This window comes from Vigna angularis, chromosome 4, assembly GCF_016808095.1.
Source record: "Vigna angularis cultivar LongXiaoDou No.4 chromosome 4, ASM1680809v1, whole genome shotgun sequence".
Lineage (NCBI taxonomy): Eukaryota > Viridiplantae > Streptophyta > Magnoliopsida > Fabales > Fabaceae > Vigna > Vigna angularis.
Genome location: NC_068973.1, coordinates 31,469,952 through 31,494,210, shown reverse-complemented (window position 1 = coordinate 31,494,210; position 24,259 = coordinate 31,469,952). Strand labels below are relative to the sequence as shown.

At 29.8% G+C, this 24,259-nt stretch overlaps 2 protein-coding genes across 2 annotated transcripts; both read left to right on the top strand.

Moving 5' to 3' along the window:
• The first annotated feature begins 4,835 nt into the window (after positions 1-4,835).
• LOC108331805 (vacuolar protein sorting-associated protein 9A) lies at positions 4,836-11,591 on the top strand. Its single transcript, XM_017566745.2, has 5 exons — positions 4,836-5,012; positions 5,101-5,248; positions 7,558-7,728; positions 9,332-9,511; positions 10,517-11,591. Exons 1-5 carry the CDS (start codon positions 4,921-4,923, stop codon positions 11,336-11,338), a joined length of 1,413 nt encoding a protein of 470 aa, XP_017422234.1. The 5' UTR covers positions 4,836-4,920; the 3' UTR covers positions 11,339-11,591.
• An 8,213-nt stretch (positions 11,592-19,804) lies between these two features.
• On the top strand, positions 19,805-21,241 carry LOC108331329 (uncharacterized). The gene has a single exon (XM_017565985.2). It carries the CDS (start codon positions 20,483-20,485, stop codon positions 21,101-21,103), a length of 621 nt encoding a protein of 206 aa, XP_017421474.1. The 5' UTR covers positions 19,805-20,482; the 3' UTR covers positions 21,104-21,241.
• The last annotated feature ends 3,018 nt before the right edge of the window (positions 21,242-24,259 follow it).

Here is a 24,259-nt window from a genome sequence, read left to right as displayed (position 1 = left end):
AAGTGAAAGATGTTCAGGTGTATCTAAAGGGTTTATGTCGTAAATTTTTAATGTGTTTTTCATGATTTTAAATAAATAAATAAAATTATCATTTTAATTTCTAAATTAACGTTTCAAGACAATACGAATTTTATGTAATATCACTTAAATTAGTTGTAAATACTTCTAAGTTAATTCTAAGACAATCCTAAATTAAATATTATATGTTTTTTCAATACCAAAAGTTTTTAGGCATATTTCTTTTTGCCGTCTTTGGTTAAAGTCTTTTTTTCTCGCTCCTAATTTCATATCTATTACTCTGCCATAAGTTTCTTTTGGCATAGCAAAGATCTACAATGTCATTTTTATAATTTATTTTGCTTTATTTCTTATTTTCATTTAAAAAAATATCCATTAAAACTAAATATTAATATATTCAATATTTAGTTTTGATCAAACATTTTATTTATATAAAACTCACTAATTAAGTATATTTAAATTAAAATAATCATACTGTTAATATGAATTGAAGTAATAATAATACTAAAGCATGAGTAAACAAAAGTAAGACATATATTAATATGGAAAAAAAATTAAGACATATATTAATATATATATATATATATATATATATATATATATATATATATATATATATATATATATATACTTTTGACAAATTTTTGGTTGCATTTTAGTTTTTAAGTGTAAAAGAATTTGTTGAATTCCCTTTCTTATATATATTTTACTATTATGGTTATATTTGGATAGTTATAATAGTTTCATGTATGTATTTTGTTTAACTATTCTAGTTTATTAAATATGTGATAATTCCTATAATAGTGTTAATATTATTTAAAATATGAGATGTTACACAAAAAAGATTATATGAATATTTTGGTCAAGGAAATAATTGTTGGGATTTGAAATGACAAAAAAAAACTAAATAAATGAATAGGTATCAAAATTATAATTTTCTTATATTATAGTTGGTAGTTGATGAGAGAGTGGCATGTATCAGGAACACATATAGTCAAATGTCAACACCATATTTAATTGTACGTGAAGTCGTGGAGTGTGTTTAACCTTTTTTTTTCTTTCGATTAATTTTGGTATTTTTAATTATTATTTTGTTGAAAGTTTACTACAAAATTGTTTTTTTTATGATAATTTGAAGTGTATAAAACGTTCTATGTTATGAACATATCATAAATGATTTAATAAATATCGTAAATTCTTTAATATGAATGATAATTATCTCACACAAATATTTCTATTATATTAATATACATTCTTATTAATTTACAGTAAAATTTTACTGCCAATTCATGACAATTAAACTTTAAAATTTTAACCAAAATAGCTCAATTAATAATATTATCTATTATTATTAATTAATGTTAATTTTAGTATGAAGTCTTATATATTGATGTTAATCAATTAAGTAACTTGGTATTTTGTGTGTATTTAAATTTCCCTTAAGAAAAGTTAGTCGAACTTAATTCAAAGTGGAAAAAGAAATAATTGTCAACTTTTAAGTTATTTGGAATTTGAAGTCAATTTTAGTTACAAATGAATCTGAAACCAAAAAAAAAGTGTTCAACATGTTATTATAGTGTTTAATAAAAACTCAAAATTTATTTTGATGTTCTAACTAAAATCTAAACATGTCCTGTGTAATAAAACGTAGTTAATGTTATTAATTGTATGAATAGTTTGGTATCTAAAGGATAAATTCCATCAATATATATGGATATGATCCTATATCTATCATGTAAAAGTAATTTAATTTAATTTTTTTATGATTTAGGATTATTATAGTAACAAATGAGTTATTTATTATATTTTAGGATATAAATTCTTAATTGTAGTTTGTATGCGGATCTTTATTTATAATTTTTTTTATCTTTATTCATGTAATACTAAGTAATTATTGTTTAACTAAAAGTGAATATGTAACATTTTATCTAATAGTATAAAATTATTAAATAAAACAATATAATTATATAATCAACCAGTAAAAGAGATAATCATATCACTATTATATTACTGTTATCTATAAAATATGTATTGAATATGTATTGAATATATGGAGAATTATATATACACACTAACATAAACTAAACTTTCAAAAGAAAAGGTTTTACAAACAAAAATTAGGCATAAGGTAAACTATTCTAAACTAGGTTGTTGTCTTGTCCTCACCTTGCACAAGATCAACGAGAACATTTTCATCTGCTCACACCATTAAGGTGATAATCTCAAACAAGGAGAAGAACACAGACAAATAAAATAGAGAAAAAGTTAAGCCAATATGCAAAAGATTTGATAAAAACAAACAATAGTCATAATATATCAAGGTCTACACATGCATAACATACCACCATTCACATATTTACACAAATCGTTGACAGTAAACTCAATTATCTGAATACTTATATTCGACATATGGCTTTAACGTATACGTGCACTTGTAATAGTATTTATGCTCTGCAAAGTCATAAACAAAGAGGTTATCACCCTACCACCTACAAAGTTAGTCCCCTTCACGCCTATGAACAACAGTCCAGTGGTTAGGACCTCTTATGGCTCTCATCATATAACTCATTCTACTATATTTGAGTATGAATAGTTATTAGAGTCTAGGATATCTCCTTTATGACCCCGCATACGTCAATGCATATACTAAACTTTACCACATCACAAAATTTCTCCTTGAAATTCTCTTAACAACACTTCAAATCATATTCTCCATCAATAAAAACATCATCATACATCTTGAACATACATATGAATCATAATAAACCAATCTCAAACAAGTTATAACATAAGAAAGCAACACATTAACACTTAGTGCAAGACCTCTCATAAAAGAGAGTGCTCAGCGACAATCCTGACGTTCACTCCCAAGCCTTTCGCAAAAGGTGGCACTCAGCAGCAGTATTGGCGCTCAACGACACTACTTGCGCTCATCATCATTCTTCTCGCAAAACTTCTCGTTCAACGACACCATTCTTTCGTTCAACAACCATGAATTAAATTGTTCTAAACTTGTAGCGAAAAGTGACGCTCAACGGTATCATGCTACCGCTCAGTGTGAGAGCATTTGCAAAAATGACCGTTCAACGATTTGGATAAAAAATGCTTTCAGACTTGCATAACCAAGCTTATGCTCAATGCCATAGTAGATAACAACAAACTCAAAATTGTGATTTTGAGAACTAGGGACTTGTTCAGATGATCAAATTGGTATTCCTAACATAGTGCTTGATTCAAAAACTGTTTTCAATGCCATAGTGCATACCAACTTGCTCAAATGGTCAAATCCTAAATTCCTTATTTCAACATTAATTCAGACAATTACAAACAACACATAACTATTTCAACACATTCAAATTACTTAACAATTCAAACACCAAGTCAACAATTCAACATACTCAAATCAACCACACATGCAATTTACCATTTTCATCACATTTATAACTTAAACAAGGTCATTAGCTTTTATTACGTAATATATGACCAAACAACTCTAAAACCCTCAAAACATCTTTAGACGCACAAGGAGCCCTATCTGTCCCTATGAATAATAGAAACATTAATGATGTTAAAACAGGTCATCCGGCTCGGCCTGGGCTAGCTTACCACGGGTTGGTAGGTTAAATGGATTGACTCACTTAATTACAAGTTTTTTTTTTCAAATCTAAATAAATTACATTTTTTTAATTCAAATCTAAATAAATTTTATTCTAAAATGATGTTAATATTCTAAAGATAATTCAAAATAAAAAAAATTACCAAACAATCTAAATGTAATCCGAAAGCAAACACAAAAAGCTAATAAATAAGTTTCTAATATTGATCATTTTTGTGTCACTTATCCATGTATAAAATTAGAATCTTGAATGGATAAATATATAATATTTTGCTCTCTTGAAACATCTTTTTCTTTATCCCCATCTACAATACAATAAAAAAATATTAATTAATAATATTAAAGACAAAGTAATAAATAATTAAATTAAATTAGGTGGGTTGGTGAGTCAACTTGACTTACTATGGATTCAATCTGGGGTGAGTCGGGTTCTAAGTGGACGGCCGGGTTGAAAATTGACCTGTATAAAAAAATTACATTTTTTCAAAAATTAATGATAAAAATAATTAAATCTTATTATTATTTTTATATTATTAATTTTAAAATATTATTTTTTAGGTTTTTTATAGAATAAATATAAGATATTATTAAATAATTGTAAAATTAACTATCAACAAGGAGATATTCACCAAGTTTTTCATAAAATTAAGAATTTGAATAAGAGCTAAATTTTATTTAAATGATTCATTTATTAGATATATATGTTAACTCAATTTGTTTTGACAGTAATATACGTAAAGCTAACTGAGAACTATATTAATTAAAGGAAATATCATAATTTTTTTATTGATTATTGAAAATAAAATGTTATTTCAAACTAATCCAATTATAAAGTTATCATTGGAGAAGTATCACGATCAATAAATTAATCTGATTCATTTATTACTAGCTTAATGTTAAACAAGTAAAACACATAACAATTAGTATTGCTAGTTCAATATTAAATATGTGACTACTAATATCTTTTGCTAACAATGAATTTTTGAAAGAAGAAACAATGGTAAAAAGTTTGGATGCAGATTTCTAATCTTCGAATTTTAATTTCACTCCAATGTCTGTATCAATTCTCATTGTATAGCACTAAATCTAAATTTATTTCTAAACTTATATGTTGCAATTATCATTTAATTTAATGATTGTTATTATTAATCGAATTTATTTATATATTATTATAATTATGAGAGGGGAAAACATGTAATAAGATGTCTAGATTTTGTGTGAAATGAGATAGTAATTGTGTTTGATCGCGTCCTCCGTCTTGGGCGGTGTGAACGAGGCGGCGGAGAATGGAAAACGCCGATGTATTCTTGGGCTTACAGGACTTCCTCGAGCGCATGCGGCAGCCCTCCGCCGCTGAATTCGTCAAAGCAATCAAAAGGTTTCTATGAGCTCTCATGCTTTTTACATTGCGATCACGATTTAGGTTTGGAATGGGAACCCTAACTAACGAAGTGAGATTTTCGCAGTTTTATCGTTTCATTTTCGAACAATGCTCCTGATCCTGAGAGGGACAGTGCCTTGGTTCAAGCGTTTCTTGCGAAAATGGAAGCGGATTTCAGGGCTCATCCACTCTGGGCTGGTTGCTCTGAAGAGGAGCTCGAAAGTGCCGGTGAAGTCAGTTTCTGCTTAACTCATAACATGCTTTTTCTACTTATTGTTCTCTATAAATGAAGATACATTTCAATTTTACAGTAACTAATCAACTAAATTGCTCTACTGTCACCTCACATTGAAGACATTTCAAGTTTTATTTTCTGCGCTGGATCTCTGGTTGATTGAATTGGGTTATTTTTACGATCACTGCTACAACTCACTCATCCTTTCATGTTCTATTTACGGTTTTTTCCCTCAATAATGATGAATTCTGTAAGGCACAAATGAAGATCCAAAGTTTTATGCATAAAAAATATAGAATTGAATTGAAGATACTGAACATAAGGCATAAATGTTAAGGAAGAGTAGCGGGTCTGCGAATAGCAGTATAGCGCATATTAATTAATGAATTGCTGTTCTGGGATCGTGCCTGATTATCTGAGATGATTATTTTAGCTCTTAAAAACGTGAAATTTGAGTGAGATGTTCACGAGCACCAGAAATCTAGTGGAAATGAATCAATCTGAATCCTCATCTTATGGCCTGCTTTTTTTCGCCTGTTTAAAGAAAAAAACTCCTTTGCTAGAAAACTTGTTTATTAAGTTTATAATAATTAGAAGGAAACACTAAACGACTGACGCACCCCAGTCCCGGATGTCCCTTGCTTCATGAAAGTATTGGAGAGGACAATTCTACAATGTTTCTCTTACATATCTGAAAAGGTCGTGACTGGATTTGCTCATGACCAACCGGTGACCAAGGTGAAACTTTACCGGTGTGCTAGCGTTTGCAACTAGCGAAAAACAACAAAAGCATAAAATAATTCTTCCAGTGCTTCTGTTAGGAGTCAAAAAAAGGTGGTTTTTGAAAAAAGGTTCTGAAGAAAAGCTTTATTTTGAAATCACATTTTATTTTTATTTTTTGTTTCAAAGTTTGTTCAAATTCACCTTTAGAACCTAGGCAAGAGATTGTGTATTGATTCAAATAATATATAAACGTAAGAGAACTGTAAATATTTGGAAATATTCAGAAAGGCTATGGGAAATGTGGATGTCTGTTTGAAACGGTGTTGTTAAATAGCCGTTGTAGCCGAACTATAAAGCTTGTGCATAGAGGAGTTTCATGGATCTGTGATGGCGACTCTGTGTATTATTGTTATTGTTACAGCATTCATCTTGCATCCTCTTGTCATCTCTGGCAATTCTCCAGCCAATTGAACTTTTAACATTATGATTATTTTTATTCATTTATTTTTCTCTGCATAAAAAGTAATTTTTTATACTAAGATAATTTATATCATATATGTTAACTGTTATCTAACTTCCGCCATATGCCCAGGACACAATCTGTTATATGATATGGTGGATTATTCAATTTCCCCAATTGATAACACTTCTATAATCTTTGAATTGTCGTGTTGGCGTCTGTATGTTCTTTTTACAGTCTATTAATTTCAATATAGAATCTACTAACTTATAGAAATTTATTTGGGAATTTGGGTAATCATCTGATGCAGTCTTAGCATAAAAGACAACACTTAAAAATTAATGTTTACTACTAAAAATATTATGCTAGCATACGCAAGTCAATTTCTCATTCACTGTCGATTCACATTTTTCTCCTTAGCTTTCTTAATATTTACTCTTTTGTGTTACATTGTCGTAAATACTCGTTTATTTATTCTATTATTTAATCCATTGTGAGTGCGTATTGTCTTGCAAGCCTGGTTTGCTCAGGACATCTAACTCACTGTCATACTTCATTTTAGGTTTGTGAGGTCCAATGTTGTAGAGAAAACCAGAAAGAAATAAAAATACTTTAATTTCCATTCGCAAAACTTATAGTGTGCAGTGAGTGAGACAATTTTTTTCAAAAATTTGTTACGCAAAGTATAGAAGGTTGTTATCTTTCAGCTTCAATATTAGGTAAATAAAACTAGGACTGCTGCCACACCAAACGTTAACAGAGGGTTTTGATGATGCACAATGTGTATATTCTATTCAACACAAGTATTTTTTATAAGAAGCAAGCAAGTTCAATTCCACTTCATCTGGCATTTCTTTTAGGAAAGTCGTTTTAGGAAAGCTCATTCCTTTTGGTTTAATATTCCATGGTAGTTATAAACACGTTAAATAAGTTTCAATTGATCGTGTTGTTTTCCTGGAATACAACACAAATTCATTCGAGTAAGGAGTTGAGTGTTAGCTCCTGCATCTGTGTACATTTTGTTTTTCATAGAAAACATTGTTCTATATTCTTGTTATATTCTTTTAGTATATAGTGCTTCTACAATGACTGATTGCTTTACCTTGAATTTTGATCATATACAGGGGCTTGAGAAGTATGTCATGACAAAGTTGTTTGCTCGTGTATTTGCTTCAGTTCCAGATGATGTAAAACTTGATGACCAACTTTCCGAGAAGATGGCTTTGATTCAACAATTTGTTCGACCTGAAAATCTGGATATCAAGCCACCATTTCAGAATGAATCATCGTGGTTGGTGAGTCCCATTCAAAAGTAATCTGACCTAGCTCACAGTATGTAATTTTGTCATCTAAGTTCATTTTCCTCTTGTTAACAACATTTATCATTTAAAAAAGGGACACTAAGTGTATAATCTACATAATTCTTCTATCATCTACTATTATTGCTAAAAGACCAGTCTCAAATGCTACATAATTCTTCTCATATCTCTCGTATTTGTAGTTTGGTTTTTAATGCTATTGTTTGTAACATTTTTGGTATAGCTCAATCATAATTTAATTGAACTTCTTGATTAATTTCTATGCTTGACCCCCCCACCCACCAACTACCTGTTTTTTGACTTGGGTCATCAGCACCACAAACAATGTGATCTAAGTTCATATCACAAGGATCCTTATTCTTATAATTTAGTTTTAGCATATTATATAACAGCTGGCGTATTCTTTCTCCACATTTTACTTATTTATTACTAATATTTTTATCCAATGCCTTTAGATTGATTAGTTTTTGGGCATGTCTCACTTGGATTTCAATGGAATTTAGATTCATTGGTTCTTGATTCTCCAAATTTTCTTCAAAATAAGTTTTCTGTCCGATGTATCCTTGGGCTTTTACTAGATGGTAGTCAGTCAATAAGTAAACATTGTATCAATCTCAGATAGTGATGTGTAGAGGACAATTCTGGAAATTCTATAGCAGGAAGTAGGGTTTTATATTGCGTGCGCTATAGACCCATTGGATACTTGTATGACTTTTGTTAATGTTTGTATGTTTTGTATTACTTATTTTATAAAATTTTATCATTTTTGTGTAGTTATATGTATGTATACATCATAAAAGTAATGAAAAAAATGTCAGAATAACGACTATCCCACAATGGTGTTATTTGGGCCAGCTGCTATCCAGGATTTAAAAACTCTGTCTAGAAGTTGGGTTATAACATAAACTAAATATCATATACTACACGCTAAAAAGGTACACAAAATTAAAGAATTTCATAATAAATAATAAGTCAGTTTACGCATGCAATCACCATCAATCTAGGAGCAATAAGAACATATGAACGACTAACAATGTAAGAAACAGAAAGCTGATGAAGAAACTGACCAAAAAGAACATTACAAATTTGATAAGATTTAGCAAAATGTGAACTGAGAAGTCTAGAGGAACAACAAGGAACATAACATATGAAAGAAAGAAGTCTTGAAAGTGTGAAGGAGCAGAGTTCAAAACAGGAAATAATTTTGTGCAGTATTTTCCCCGTAAACCCAAACAACAGTGTTCTAGGGGAAATATGGGTTTTTGAACGCTATATCATGGTAGTGCTACTATAGCACACAAAAAACTGCTTATTTGGCCAAATGGTCGCAATTGGATTACTATATCAGTCTAGTACCACTCCGCACTGCCATAACGCCACCACTGACTCCTATAGTTGTAAATACGGAATTTACTAGTTGCTGGCAGCAGCTGTCTAAGAATCTCCCTACGCTGTGTACTTGTGTTTTTACTTTGTTTTGGCTACTAAAATTTACAATTTTGACATGTTCATGGTTTTCGTTATATACTTCTGTTTTCTAGAAATGTTATTATATGTTGTATCATTCTTATGGTGGCAGCTCGCACAGAAAGAATTACAGAAGATCAACATGTACAAAGCACCAAGGGACAAACTTGTGTGTATTCTGAATTGTTGCAGGGTTATTAGCAACTTGCTGCTTAATGCTTCGCTTGCTTCCAAAGAGAATCCTCCGGGAGCTGATGAATTTCTTCCCGTGCTTATATATGTAACCATAAAGGTAATCTCAATGTTTCTTCACAAATTGGTACACGCATAATTCTCAACTAGAAATAGTTTTGCTTGATAGATGCTATTGTGTTAGGTTCCTTTATTCAGGGAACCGAAACAGATGATTCTCTTCTCACACAACACTCAAACAGTAGAAGATGAAAGTATATGTATGTATTTTATTAATTCTGTAATGTATGGAAAGAAGAAATTCAAGTAAGTGTACCCAAGGAAGCCTCCCTTCCTCAACTGGAAAAGATGTCGAGTCTCTACTCAAAAGGAAAAATATCTGATAACCCTTCTATCCCTATTCTGTTATTATTTATACTTTCTCTTTCTACTAACAAACTAACCACCTTTCCCGTCTTTAGTTTCCTCCCCTTTTATTCCTTCTCACGTATAACTTTAACTTCCTAACATATTGTTACTTGTACTATCTATAAAATTATGAGTATGACATGTGGATGTGTGCCTCTATATTTTGGTATTTCCTTTGTTCTATAATGCACATTCTTGCTTGTTTTTTTCACTAATGAAGTTGACTCGCACAAATAAAGCTTGTAATTTATTGATGTTATGTAAAGTCACTTATGGCTTATTTCAAAAGAAATATTTGACGTGGTTGTTGAAATGCATCTTGCATGCACTGATCCAGTCATCATGGTCTGACCATATTGCTTGAAAGTTCCACTAATTCTAAAACTCATTGAGCTTCTCATGGTGCTGAGCTATATGACCTTTTCTTCTGAAATGTTTGCTGTCAAAATTATTTGATTCTAGTGTTTCCTTAAAACTGAATTGATGAAGCCAGATAATTCAGACTTTTGGAAGGCTTCATATACAGTATTATATTGTGTGCTAAGAAGCTTAAAATTTATATTTTATACAGGCTAACCAGAAATTGGAAAAAAAGAACGTTAACCATTAGAGCAACTATATATTCTCATAAACTGTATTGTTAAGTGCCAGTCTTGATTTTACAGTTTGACAATGTCTTCTAAATGATACTATGCAGGCAAACCCTCCACAACTGCACTCAAATCTACTGTACATACAAAGGTTTAGGCATCAATCTCGATTGGTTGCTGAAGCAGCATATTATTTTACCAACATGCTGTCTGCTGAGTCCTTCATCTCAAACATTGATGCAAAAGCCATTTCAATGGATGAAGCTGAGTTTGAGAGTAACATGGAATTTGCTCGTGCTATGCTTTCAGGCATTTCAGTTGATACACAAGATCCTGGTTCACCTTATCAAAATAATGGACAGCATCCGGTAGCAGAACCCACTAGGCACAAAATTAAAGCTTTGAATGATAACAAGGACTCTGCACTACGAACTCCGTCATCTGTTGCAAGATCAGAAGGCAAGAAAGTTGCTTTTGCAGATGAATTACTGATGACAAAAGTTCCATCCCTCTCTGATTTGGAGAATAAAGGGGCAAATATGATCCTGAAGGAGGACAAGTTGAATGAAGTTTTTGGGGAGTTTCCATATTTGTTTGCTAGTGTAGGGGATCTAACAGTAAGTGATGTTGAAGACCTACTAAATAATTACAAACAACTTGTTTTCAAGTATGTCTCTCTTTCTAAAGGATTAGGTGTCTCTCCTACATCTCAGCCGCCAGCCGCCCAAAATAATTCTGACGACCGTGCTGAAACAACAATAGATTCTTCAGACGGTGGACCTCTAGATGAGAATAATAAATCAGAAGAATCTATTGATAAAACAGAGGATAGTTTGGATAAAGTTTCACCTATCGAGGAGCAAACAATTGAGCCTGGTTTGTCACAGGATGAGCCAGCTGCTCCTGAGGGTGATGCCCCGATAAAGTAATGAGAAATAGCTTCAACCGTTTTCTACAGCACCACATACCCCATTTTTTCACCTTTTTTTTGTCTGTAAATCTATATGATGTTCTTTGAGTAGTGGCTGCTCTCTTTCCTTGTCTCAGGAATGGCCATACCATGACCAACATGCCCTCTGTAACATTGTTCTAAAGTAGATTTTAGGGCTGCAACAAATAGAAATTGTACGTTTCGTTGTGATGCAAAAAGAATGCGAAGATTTGAATGTGGTTGTTTTAAAACCCCTGTACACTGAAAATTGATTTTATTCAAAAGAAAACTAAGGCCTAACATTAGTAACATAATATGCCAGTTGCATCAGCGTACGGATAGTTGAAGCTGCGGTGGATATTCATCATGAATCAGGAGCTGATGATCAGAGGTTGGTTATGTATACTCCACCCCTCGATATTGCAAATTTGTTGTATTGTTGGATGTGAAAGAAAGCTCAACATGAATGGTGGTATGTATTGGTATATGTTTCACTTCCTTGAGTGTTAACTTCAAAATACATGAAGATCGGGAATCATGGAAATTGGGCCTCATGGGCAGAAAATCCAGATCAACCTCCTTATAAGCACGTTCTTGCACCGACTAGATCTAACCCAATCATCTCCCATCCATGTAGATATCACTAGGAAGAAAATAAAATAATGTATATGAGGGAAAGGACATACGTAATGCATGTGCAATTCTGGTTTCTTTTCTATGTTTTAACTGAAGGGTGCTTGATTGGAAATCAGGAGGAGATACATGAAATCATGCCCCCCATATCAACAAAAATAGATTATGCTTCATTTGTAGACGCTGGATAGCACCTTTGCTTTGTCCCTTCCTCTTATATTCTTATAATAACTTTATTCCCTTAATAATGCAGCAATTACATAACCTAGCCCATCTTTGAAACTACATGTCCCCTTATTATCTAATACTTGGGGGCAAATTGGGTTAGAGATAGATTCTCCAATAAATAATCCTATACGGTCGTGTTTCACTGTTCTGTAATCTGATTCTGGCTCAAATAACCTTCTGATTTGTCTAGGATCAGGGTCAGGGACTCGGGGCATATAACCTTGTGCACCCATGCTTATTCTAACTTAATTTGAAAAATATGCAGAGTTTGAATTTGTCACGTGCGTGTGGTGTGCAGAGAGAGCATTCAAAGACATGTATGTCCTCTTCTTTAAAGACAATCTTTGGTAATACCTATGTTTATTTGTTAAGTAGGTTCACTTTCACTACCAGGTGTTACATGCCTGTTCCACTTTACCATTGTACTATGAATAATTGTTAATTATTTTTTGGAGCTGTTTCTGTTGGACAGTGACAATGTTCCCTTTCTTTTCTTTTTCGTTTTGTTTGCATTTATTTTGGGACACAATCTACCAAGTTTTTGGTCTCTTAACACCTTCAATCTCTCCACATCCCAAAAGCATGGTAGTTATGATTTTTGATTGATAACAGAGAAAGTTGATTGAAAAAGCGATTTCTTTTGCTTCTCTTGGAAGTTATTCAGCCATGATAATACAAAACAAAATATTGTGAGGCAGGAAAGTGACAGGATCACATGACCAAACTAACATTGATATGAAAATGTGTGAAACAAAGCAATTGCCAAGACTCTGCTCAGCATGGCGTGCCTCTAAATTCAATTTCCCACAATTCTAAGCTCCCCGTTAGGTTTGTTCTCCCTAATTTATATATATAATGACACATTTCAATCACTTCAAAACATATAAGTAATTATAATAGTGTTTTGTTATACCTATTGCACACAATAAATACTTTTTTATGTCATTAAAATCTATAAACACGTCTTTAAAATATAGTGTTTTATTACACCTATTGCACCAAATAAATACTTTTTATTTTAGTTATCATATTTTTTTTTAAAACATTAGAATTCAAGTTAGAATTAAAGGTACAAAAATGATAGATTAAAATATGTAAAAACTTATAAAATGGTATTTTAGAATATATATTATTTTTAAAATAATGAAATTTGATTATTTTAATAATAAAATGTTTAAATATAAATAGAAATTTCTTAAATGAGTTCAATTACTTTAAAACACATTATCTTTCTAGAAATCACTTTTTTATAACTCTTTCACTCTTCTCTAAGTTATTTTACTCTTAGTTTGTCTGTTTGAAGAATTGAGATTGTAGGATTTCTTCTGACAGTGAGTTCTTCAAAATCAACTAAGCACTTTCTCAATTTAAGTAGGTTAATTTTTGTTTTTTGCTAGGTTCAATATGTTTTTCTTTTACATGTAGACATATCTTGTTTATGTGTGTTTTAGAGTCATATATAAAATTATTTGTTAATTAGTGGTTTTAATGACTTACATTGATTATGTTTGTGTTGTTCCTAGAAATATATAGAGATGCTTCTGTGTACAAGATTGTTTTAGGATTTCTAAATCCTTAGAGCAGGTTGAGCTATATCACATGTAAGGAAGCTAATTATACTATTTATAAGGTATAAATATATTTAAATTATTAATTAGAGTGATTGTATTATGATTGCATAATTTGTTGAGTTATATGATGAGTATCGCTTGTGGAATTTAGGCTTAGGTTGGATATATGATGAATTTTGAAGTAGAATTTGGATTGATATTGCAAATGTAATGGTTTGTACTAAGCTGAAATGGTATGTTGGTATTATGTTTGAACCGTTGGAATAGAAATTGAATGGTTTGGATATGCATAATAGCAAGAATTCATTTTCTGCAATTATGCAGTCTCGCTAGGCGAAGAGTTGTGTCGCTAAGTGACGACTAAGGCAGAGATCTCCTGACTTGGTGGTTGTTGGGTGAGAGTATTTTTGCTTAATGACTTAAAGCTATAGAACTCATTGACTTGGTAGTTGTTGAGTGTGTCTAGCTTTCGTTAGGCGAATTTTTGGCATATAAATCATTAAGAGCTTCAACGGTCTGTGTGACATCCGGGCACTGACGAGGGCGGGGAGTGACGCCGGTGCAAGAGGCATGGTGCAGGGGGCACAGACAAGGAGCGGCTCCTGGCAGCTTCGGGTGGAAGGGGTACATGGACGAATTGAACATACACCGGATACACCGGAATGAGAGGGATCTGGAGACTGTGTAGGTATGGGACTATACAGTTGAAGGATAACTTAAAGGAATTGATTTGACTACTCATATCACCAAATGCATTTGCTTTTCGGTAGCTTGACTCATAAGAGTTCCATGGTTAAGCGTGCTTAGCCTGGAGTAATTCTGGGATGAGTGACCTTCTGGGAAGTTTTCCCGGAAAGTGTGCGAGTGAGGACAAAGCACATTGGAAAGCCTGGTGGTGATCTGTGGGGGCAGTCGATGGTCTCTCTGAGTTGTCGGGACGTTACAGTCTGGCATTACTCACTATGCGAGTGAATGATCTCGTTGACGGTTTGTGAAATATGTTTCTTAGACAGTGAATTAAAGTAAGGACTTATATAAGAAGTTATCATGTTACTCTATTGGTCATTCACATTTAAATTTTTAGTGAGATGTATAAGATTAACCTTGTGGGTAGATGGTATCCATCACAAATGCTAAAACTTCCTTGTAGTCCAACATTAATGTGTTTAATCGAATGATTAAGTTTCTTTTTATGTGAATTGGGTTAAAGACTGGATGATTGTCTTAACTTGTCAATGTTGCTTGTTTAGTGACTTTATAATAATCCTTTTGTATATTAGCTTACACTTTCTTTTACCTTTTTTTTGTTTATTTTCTTATTTTGCAATTATCACCTTATGACTGGTGTAAGCATATGAGTAAACATAAGAGTATTTACCTATTGAGGATAATAGTGGTGTAGCTGAGTACTTTTAGGCTTTTTATTCTTTTATTTAGAGTTGTTTTGAAAAATTCGTTTTAGTTTCTTAATATTGTAAACAAATTTTATATTTGTTTGAGATACTTATAATAATATATCTAAAAACATTCTTCTGAAAAGACGGTGTGAGACACATTCTCAATTTTTATATCACGCAAAGATGGAAGATATTATTTAAAAATTAATAATCATGAAAACTTTTATGACTTCCTCTTCTTAATTAAGATTTTGAGATGAAAATCAACCTCTTATAAAATCATTGAGTCTAGATGAATGTGATGATTTAAAACAATTTTTTTAGAATGATAACACAAGTGATTTGATGATTGAATTATTTAATTAATATATATAGTTTGATTTATGTTGAATATAAAGTCATAACTAGAAAAACATTATTTTACTTTACAAATGGATCGTTGGATAGAAAGAAATTAGACCTTCTAATTATGAAAAAAAAATACTTAAGATGTTTATGTAATATAAAATAAACAATTGGGGTTAGTGTCAAAAGCTGAAAGTTTATTTACTTTATTTAGTATAAAAAGTTTGGTTATATTATATTTTGTAATTTATATTATAATAGAACCTAAAAGCCAACCTTAACCGCACGAGATATGAAAAGAGTGTGATCACGTGCCTCACACATGCAGACACTGATGACATGTTCCTAATCAAATTTCCGCCCACGTGATTGGTTCCCCTTTTTTTATTTTTTTATTTTTTTATTTTAACTTCATTTGTTCCATTTCTATTTTGGACGTTTTTGACTAAATAAATGGATAAATTTGTGAAAACTATAAGATCTTTTTTCTATGTATTTACATTTTGGGTCTTTCTTTTTCAATCTTCACCTGTGTATTCTCTGTCCACTGCACTTGTTGTTTCTGTGTCAACCGACACTATTTTTTTACATGCATAAAAGTTTGATATTTTTATTTCATAAAAAATATGTAAATTAACATTTTCATAAATGCAAAATTATTTATATATAAGTTGCGAGATGATTGGCCGTCAAGGATTTTTACGCATTTTGAGTTGTTGCATATTATTCTTGCTTAAGACTAGAGTAGTGTACTTTTGTTATCATCCTTCTTATTTAAGAGAGATATTTTCACAAATGAAAATGAGATAAATATCAAATTGTCATCCTTACCTATACAAGAAATTTTATATATAGAGAGAAAGTCGTTATCTATTAATATCTTTTATATTAATTTGAATTTATTGTCTCTTATAACTACAATTTGTTACTCTTAAAAGCTCAAACATTTTTTTTCAACATGCTGGTAATTACTATTATAGATGTTTGTAAGATAAGCAAGACCATTTTTCTTGTTCTATAATTATACTCTTTATTATCTAACTAACGGAAACATATATATCAGCTATGCAATATAAATAGCTGTAATTAGTTTAATGCAAACTTTGACATTTTCTCAAGTTGAATACCAAAGAACTCCTTTTTGTTAAAATGTATTAATATTTAATAATAAAAAACCTTTGCCCAGTACTAACAATCTTACTTTGTCATGAAACTAGTCCAATACAATACTATAAACAAAAATATAAATACTTTAATTAATGCATTAATAGAGGTTCAAATTCATTTGTCCAGTTTAAAAAACAAATTCAAACTTAAAATTACATTTTTAATTCTTTAAATGAGTTTAACTTAAAATTATAGAAAATTCAATTTCATTTTCTTTATTTTTCTTTTCCAAAAATTTCTACAACAAATAAAAAATAAAAATCGTCAAAACAGTTGCGTACGTTACTTATTATTTATTAGATAATAAAAACTTTTCAATTGTTTTATACACCAGCGGCAAACGCATGAGTCCATGTATGTTTTTATTTTTTTATGATATAAATAATAATAAAATTATTATTATTATTATTATTATTATCATAAAATTAAAATGATTTTTGTAACTTTATTATAAATAGTTTTTATTTATTTTATAATAAAATAATTAAATTTGAAAAAAACAGTCTAATTAAGAAAATAACAGTTAAATTTATTAAAGCAGTCACTTAAACAGAAAAATTGCAAAAGTAATTATTTTAATTTAACAAAAAACATTTATTTAAAAGATAAAATTAAAAAATAAATGTGAATATAAAAATGGAGAATCTTCTTTATATATACTAATAAATGTTCATATTTTGTATGATAATCAAAATTATAAAATTATTATTATTATTGTTATTCTTTTAATTATTATAATTATAAAACTAAAATAATTTTCATAATTATATTGTAAATATTTTTATTTACTTTTTAGGTAATTTTATAATTAAAAAATTAATTAAATAAAAAACCAATTAAATTTAAATAAATAATCACTTAAAAGATAAAATTGATGAAATAATTATTTTGATTTTAAAAAATTTAATCTAAAAAATAAAATTGGAAAACAAAGTGTAAACACGAAAAACAAATCTTATTTATATATAGATATACAGATAGATAGATTTATTCAACCCATAATAATTACTTATTTATTTTCAATCCATCCTACATCTGAAATTATATATTAATATATTATTAGAAATTAAATATGTAAAGTGTCTATTATTTACTATTTAAAATAATAAAAAATGATTTTTTAACAATATAGTATTTAGCCACCCAACTTAAGTACACTGTAACATTAACTTTTTTTTATGTGTATGCTTTATGATTACATTTAAGATTTTATTATATTACATCAATATATCTGATTTTCATTTTTTTTTAAAAGCTAAACGTGGCAAAAGGTAAAATTAAGTAGTGAATAAAATTAGTTAAACTCAACTCACCTCTCAAATAAAGTCTATCATTCTATATTAAAAATCATGAATTATTTACAGCAAAAAATAAACTGAATCATTTTATATAAATCAGTTTTAAAAATTTAAATTTTTAAAATTATCTTTCCGTTAATTGTTTATTAATGAATCGAAATATATTTGAATTCAATAAACTCAGTCACAATAAAATTTAGTTGAATTTTACTAAATATTTTTATTGAAATTCGATTTAAATTCGACTAAAATTTATCAAAAAGTTTATCCAAATTTAATCTAATAATTTACTAAAATTTAATCGAATTTGTCAAGTTAATCTCGATAGAAACTTGGTTAAATTTGATTGAATCTATTATGATCAGAATTTGATTGAATACGACCGAGTCGATCCCAATCAAATTCGATTAAGTCAATCCTAAAAAATTTAACTAAGTTAATCTTAATTGAAATTTGATAAAATTCAACTAATTAATCTATATTTAAATTTGATTGAGATAATCTTAAACTAAATTTAATTAAATTTGGTATGTCCTAACCGAATTTGACCGAATCAGTTATATCCAAAATTTGATCAAATTCTATTAAATTAGCTACAATCAAAATTTGTTATCAAATCAATTCTATCAAAATTCATCCAAATTTAACTCAATCAAATGTGATAAAAATTAGCCCAAATTACAAACCAAATTAATCATTCATGTTAAAATATAAATTAACCATTTTCAATGGAATATAATTTAATAAAACAAAAAATAATTAGATCACTTAAACTACATTTTATTCACGACCATTACTTTTTAACGGTTTAGTTCAATATATATCATTTTGTCCACGTTAATGGTTGGAGTAATAATACACTGCTTTGTAAGAGGAGTGCGAGGAAAAAGTGGAACCACCGCGAAAACATTACCGTACTTTGACTGTGGAACAAAAAGTCAAACTTACACGTCTAAAAATTTGAACCCATACCACCCCCTCTCACCATATTTAATTTTTTATTCTATATACTATCTTCAATTTTGACTACAATTAATTTCTCTTTAGTTTATCATTTAAATCAACTCTTCTCATTCACTTGTAATGTAAAATACATCAGCTTTTAATTTCTTTAATTCTAAAAACTTTGAAAATTTAATAAGTATCAAACAACATTTAATATTGCTTGATTTGATTGTATTGTTTAAAAATATAAAGTGAAAACTATCATTTAATCAAAATATCACATTAATTTTGCTTAACATGTAAACCTTTTTTTTAAATTATTTAAAATGCTGGTATTAACAGGTTTAATGATTGTATATATTATTATTTTATTTCTATTAAAAAGTTTCTGTTTTACTTTTTAATTAATACTCGTGAAATATTGATTTAAAAATATTTCATTTACAAAAATTTTTAATCCCGCCTCATTTTGTACACTTTTAAATTACATTAAAAGTAGGTTCCAGTTCGCTAATTAACGTCTTTCTCAATGGATATTGTTGGGTTAAAACACTATTCAATTTAGTATAAACTCATATGAAATGAAACGTAAAAAATTCTATTTCTTTCTTCCTTTTATCTATTTTTTAAAATCTTACTCTTTTTCTTTCTATATTATAATGAGTTTATTAAAATTAAAATTTGACTAACATTTACTTTTCCTAATACCCTCTCCCGAGTCTGAACAAATTGCCTTATTGATAAAAAAACGTGGCTGTCCTCATAATACGTGTCAAAATGACTAAGATTACTTGAAGTTGTAATTGAATTATAAAAAGGAGAAAGCTGGTTGTAACTTTAATGATACGTTGGAAAATGAAAGAAATTTGAGACAGCATAGTAAGATGGGTAATTATTGGAAAGGTTTTGGTGTAGGTGATGGTGAGAAAACATTAGAGAAATTATTGCACGTTTTGTATTGGGTTGGGAGTGGTGAGTGAGCAAAATAATAAGATATTATGAATGCGTATCCCATAACTCTATGAGTATTGTTTCCTTTGTAAGTTAAAAAAATGAGGAAGCATAAAGGGGACAAGTGGTGGCTCCACCTATATCATAGTAGCACTCAGATCCCATTATCAAAATAAACTTCCTTAGCATTCAGATCTCACAACCAGAAAAACCAGATGCAATTGCAAGCTGGAATCATTAGTCTCTTCCAGAGTTTAATCAGACAGACAAAACCTAATTTTCTGCTAAATTCCAAAGAAAAACCAATATACAATTCCAGACTGGTCCTGTCTCTTCCATCAGCCTTCTTCTTTTGCAATCATTTGTCTTCTTCTTCCTTCTGCATTTCTTTTCTTTAGTCCCAGTAAAAGTCACACAAAAACTTACATATTTGACAACCTCAAACTCTCACACCTCACTGTGTCTCTGATTGCAACGCCCAAAGACCTAGCCAAAACCATTTGCTTTGACATTTTCCAACTCTCTCTCTCTCTCTCTCTCTCTCTCTCTCTCTCTCTCTCTCTCTCTCTCTCTCTGATTTGTTCTATAAAACTATCAATATATTAATATGGGCAATGAAAACCATCAGCAGCATCAGTTTTACTATCAGAAAAGCACATTCCTTCCAATGCTCTGTTCACGACCTACCATCAAAGACGTCACCATGCCACGGTTCAGAGACCCTTCTGCTCCCTCCGCCAACGACCCTTTATCCCCAAGAATCAGTTGCATGGGTCAGGTCAAGAGAAACAACAAAATAGCTGGCATCCCTCCCTCTCACAGACTTTATTTCTCAAACAAAACTAACACATCCTCCCCATCTCTCAAATACTCCAAACTCAGAAGACTCTTCTCGGGGAAAAACTTCATCGTTACCACCCCCAAAACCACCACTGCCGCCGCCGCCGCCGCCATCCCAAGCTGCAGATCAAGGCAACAGCTTTCGGATAAGCCCAGAAACCAAAAGTTTCTCAGGAGTGAGAACAACAACAATGTTGTTTGCATGATGAGCATTGAAGACATGGATCCTCCTTTGCCTGTGGTGAAAAGAGTTCCCAAGTTGGAGGAAGGAAAAGAATTGGATAGTCTCTGGAAAAGGAGATCGGGTACGGCTAGACCTGCACTCAAAAGTTTACAGCTTCAACAGATTCACCATCCGAGGATTTTTCATCAACCTCCAACCGTTTGATAATCAAATCCACAGATCCAATCCTCGATTATTACATTTTTTTATTTTATGTTGTTTTTGTTTTCTCATATTGTTACGTACATCATCGTATACAATGTAAAGGGTTTTCTTCTCTCTTCTAATTTTCCAGGCTTCCCATTTCCTGTGTTTCTTGCTTGCTTTGTTTCTTGAAGCATCTCACGTGGCGGTGATGCAGAGTATCACCATGGCCATGTTTTCTGATACAATACTAAACCGGTCAAAGTCAAATGGTCAAATATTTAATGCGTGTTAATTATTTTGTTGTCTTTGAAATGGTGTGGGGTTAAAATTTAATTAGTATTCAGGGCGCAGTTTATTTTTTCAATATTTATGGCCGGTTCTACAAGAGGATAATGATATTTTAAAATATTTTTTTTATAATATCATTTACGTGTATTATTTTGTGATTCATTTATATTAGTGTTTATAATTATTATTATTGATTGTGAAATAATTTTTTATCAATCACATAATGATACATCAATGTTAAAATATTATAAAAAAATATTGTCATTATAGTTTACAAAGATTGATATTTTTATCAATATTTTGGAAAGTTAATCAAAATTCGCTTGTGAATTTACCTTGAATAAAACATGAAAACGAAAAATAAAGTTTAGATCTATTCAAAATCAAATCAATACAGAAATAAGATTGATAAAATTTAATTATTTTTTTCAATCACTTTGTTTGATTGTGAATTCTATATTGAAAATAAAAAACAAAATTACTTATAATATTTAAAGTTCACGTTGTATTGATAAAGATAAGAGTTTGCTCCATTTAGATCTTCTCCAATATGCAAAATTTAGGTTTATGGTCTTGCTGACATTTTAAGCTTTTCGATCCACATTTAGTATCGACTACATACAGGGTATTCAATAAAATACAAATTTGTACTTGTTGAAAATATGTACGCCTTTATATTTGATAGAAATTAAAGATTAGGATTTATATCCAAAAGAAACTTTATATCATTGTTTCCTTGTACATTAATAAAAAGCAATTTGTTATTTATATATCTAACTAGAAATTTTAGTTTTTTTCTTTTGTGATGACTTTGTGGAAATGAAGATAAAAACACGTGGAGATTAGAAAAAAATGATCAAGCTACATGAAATCAGGATTTAAACAACTAGCATATTATCTCATTTATATATTTCGTTCAAAAAATATTTTAATATTCAAATGATGAAATCCATTCTTACATCATTGTTTATAATTGGACCTGAATCCGTTATCCGATAGAGGTTATGGTTGGAAATGGTCCAAGATCAATCTTCTACCTTAGAAAAAAAACATAAAACATATAATAATGAAGTTGCATTGTGTTCATAAAATATGAACTGCTAACTCCTTGTAATGGTCAACAAACATTGATAACGTAGCAATTATTGAAGTCAGGTGTTGTTGGGGTTACTGTTCCATTCATAGGACGGTTTTTTTTTTTTGTTTTTTTTTCTGTAGTTTAGATTTTGGTGACTTTGATGCAACCCGCGAATTCCAAACACTGAAAATTTTGTGCAAGCCCTTTAGGTTTTATTTGGTAAGATAAAAGCATAAAGGAAAGGAAAAAAAAAGTGAAAGAGTTATGATTTACCCTTTTTCTTATTCCATATTAAATCGTCTGAAAAAGGAATGGGAAATTGTAAGACTCATAAACTATTACCACTGTTTGTAATTTTAGTCTCACCTTTTACGTCAAACAAAAGAGCATTTTTTCTTTCACCTTGTCACTAAAAAATTCCACACCAAACGCAATATTTGAATTAAAGGCATGTGATTGAGAAGTGTGGTTAGGAATAAGAAGTCAGCATTGTACACTGTGAAAGCGAAATGCAGATAAGTAAATCCTCTACGAAAGTGAGAAATGGTATAATTAAGTAATGATTTGTGAAAGTAAAGTATAGTTCAAGTCAACAACATCAGGCCGTAGCATCAATACTGTTTATACCATCAAATGGGGGCGAAAATTTTCAATTGGGATTTTAATATAGAAAAATGTTTTTTTTTACACCACTTCACCAATTGACAACGTATTTTTAGAGTTATTAAAAGTTAACTTTTTATATTTATAAAGAAAAATAAAGATTGATGCTGAAATAATAGATGTAAAATGTGTGTAAAAATTTATTGGATATCCATATATTTGTAAAGTGAGATTAACCAACATAAATTTTGTTAAAATTATTCTATTAGGGTAAAAAATAAATTTTAAATCTAATTTAATTCTATAAAATCTATTTATAAAATAAAATTTACATTTATTTATATATTATAAATTTGTTTTATCTTTAGTCAATACTATATTTTCGATTATCTTTAGAACTGAGATGAATAAACCGTTTTAGATAAGAAATTAGGAAATCACAGTTTCTCCATAAATAAATGTAGGATTTGTGGTGAGATGTTTTTGAAACTAAGTTAATTAAATTTTATCTGCGGATTAAATTTTGAGACTAAATTAGATTAAATTCACTTTTTAATATAAATAAGTTTTTTTCAAAAGAAGCTTGAGTTAAAAACAATAAATTGACCTCTCAAAACAATATTAGATAATATATGGAAGACTTAAAACTAATTAAGCCTGTCAAACAAGGCAAAATTTGAAAAGAACGTTAAATAGAAATCATGCAAATGAATGTAATGGGAAGAAGAAAACAAGCAAATACTGGTCTAATGTTTTTACCTTGTAGTTGAGGTCACATATTTAACACATTAATGGTAGTTGAGGTCAAATCTAAAACCTTAAAAATGACAAGTAATAATAAACTAAACTTTAAATCAATAATTTTAAAATCAATAGTAACTCATTCAATTTTTTAAAATATTTTCAAGAACAATTGGTTTTCTTAAAATTAAAACTCACCCAACAAAGTGAACGATTGACTGGCTATGTAGACACAAATTGTTTGTGTAGACAACGAGAATGGCCCTTATTTTACATCCTAAGGACAAAGAAACGCTCAAAGGTTGATTTAAACAACATATAAATAATTAAAGTATACATATAATAAATGAATAGATCACAAATCAACAATATAAAAAGCAGATAGTTTGTCTTATTTAAACAAATTGTTTGAACAATGGATCACACAATTCAGAAAATAATGGGTAAAGATAAAGCCCAGTTCC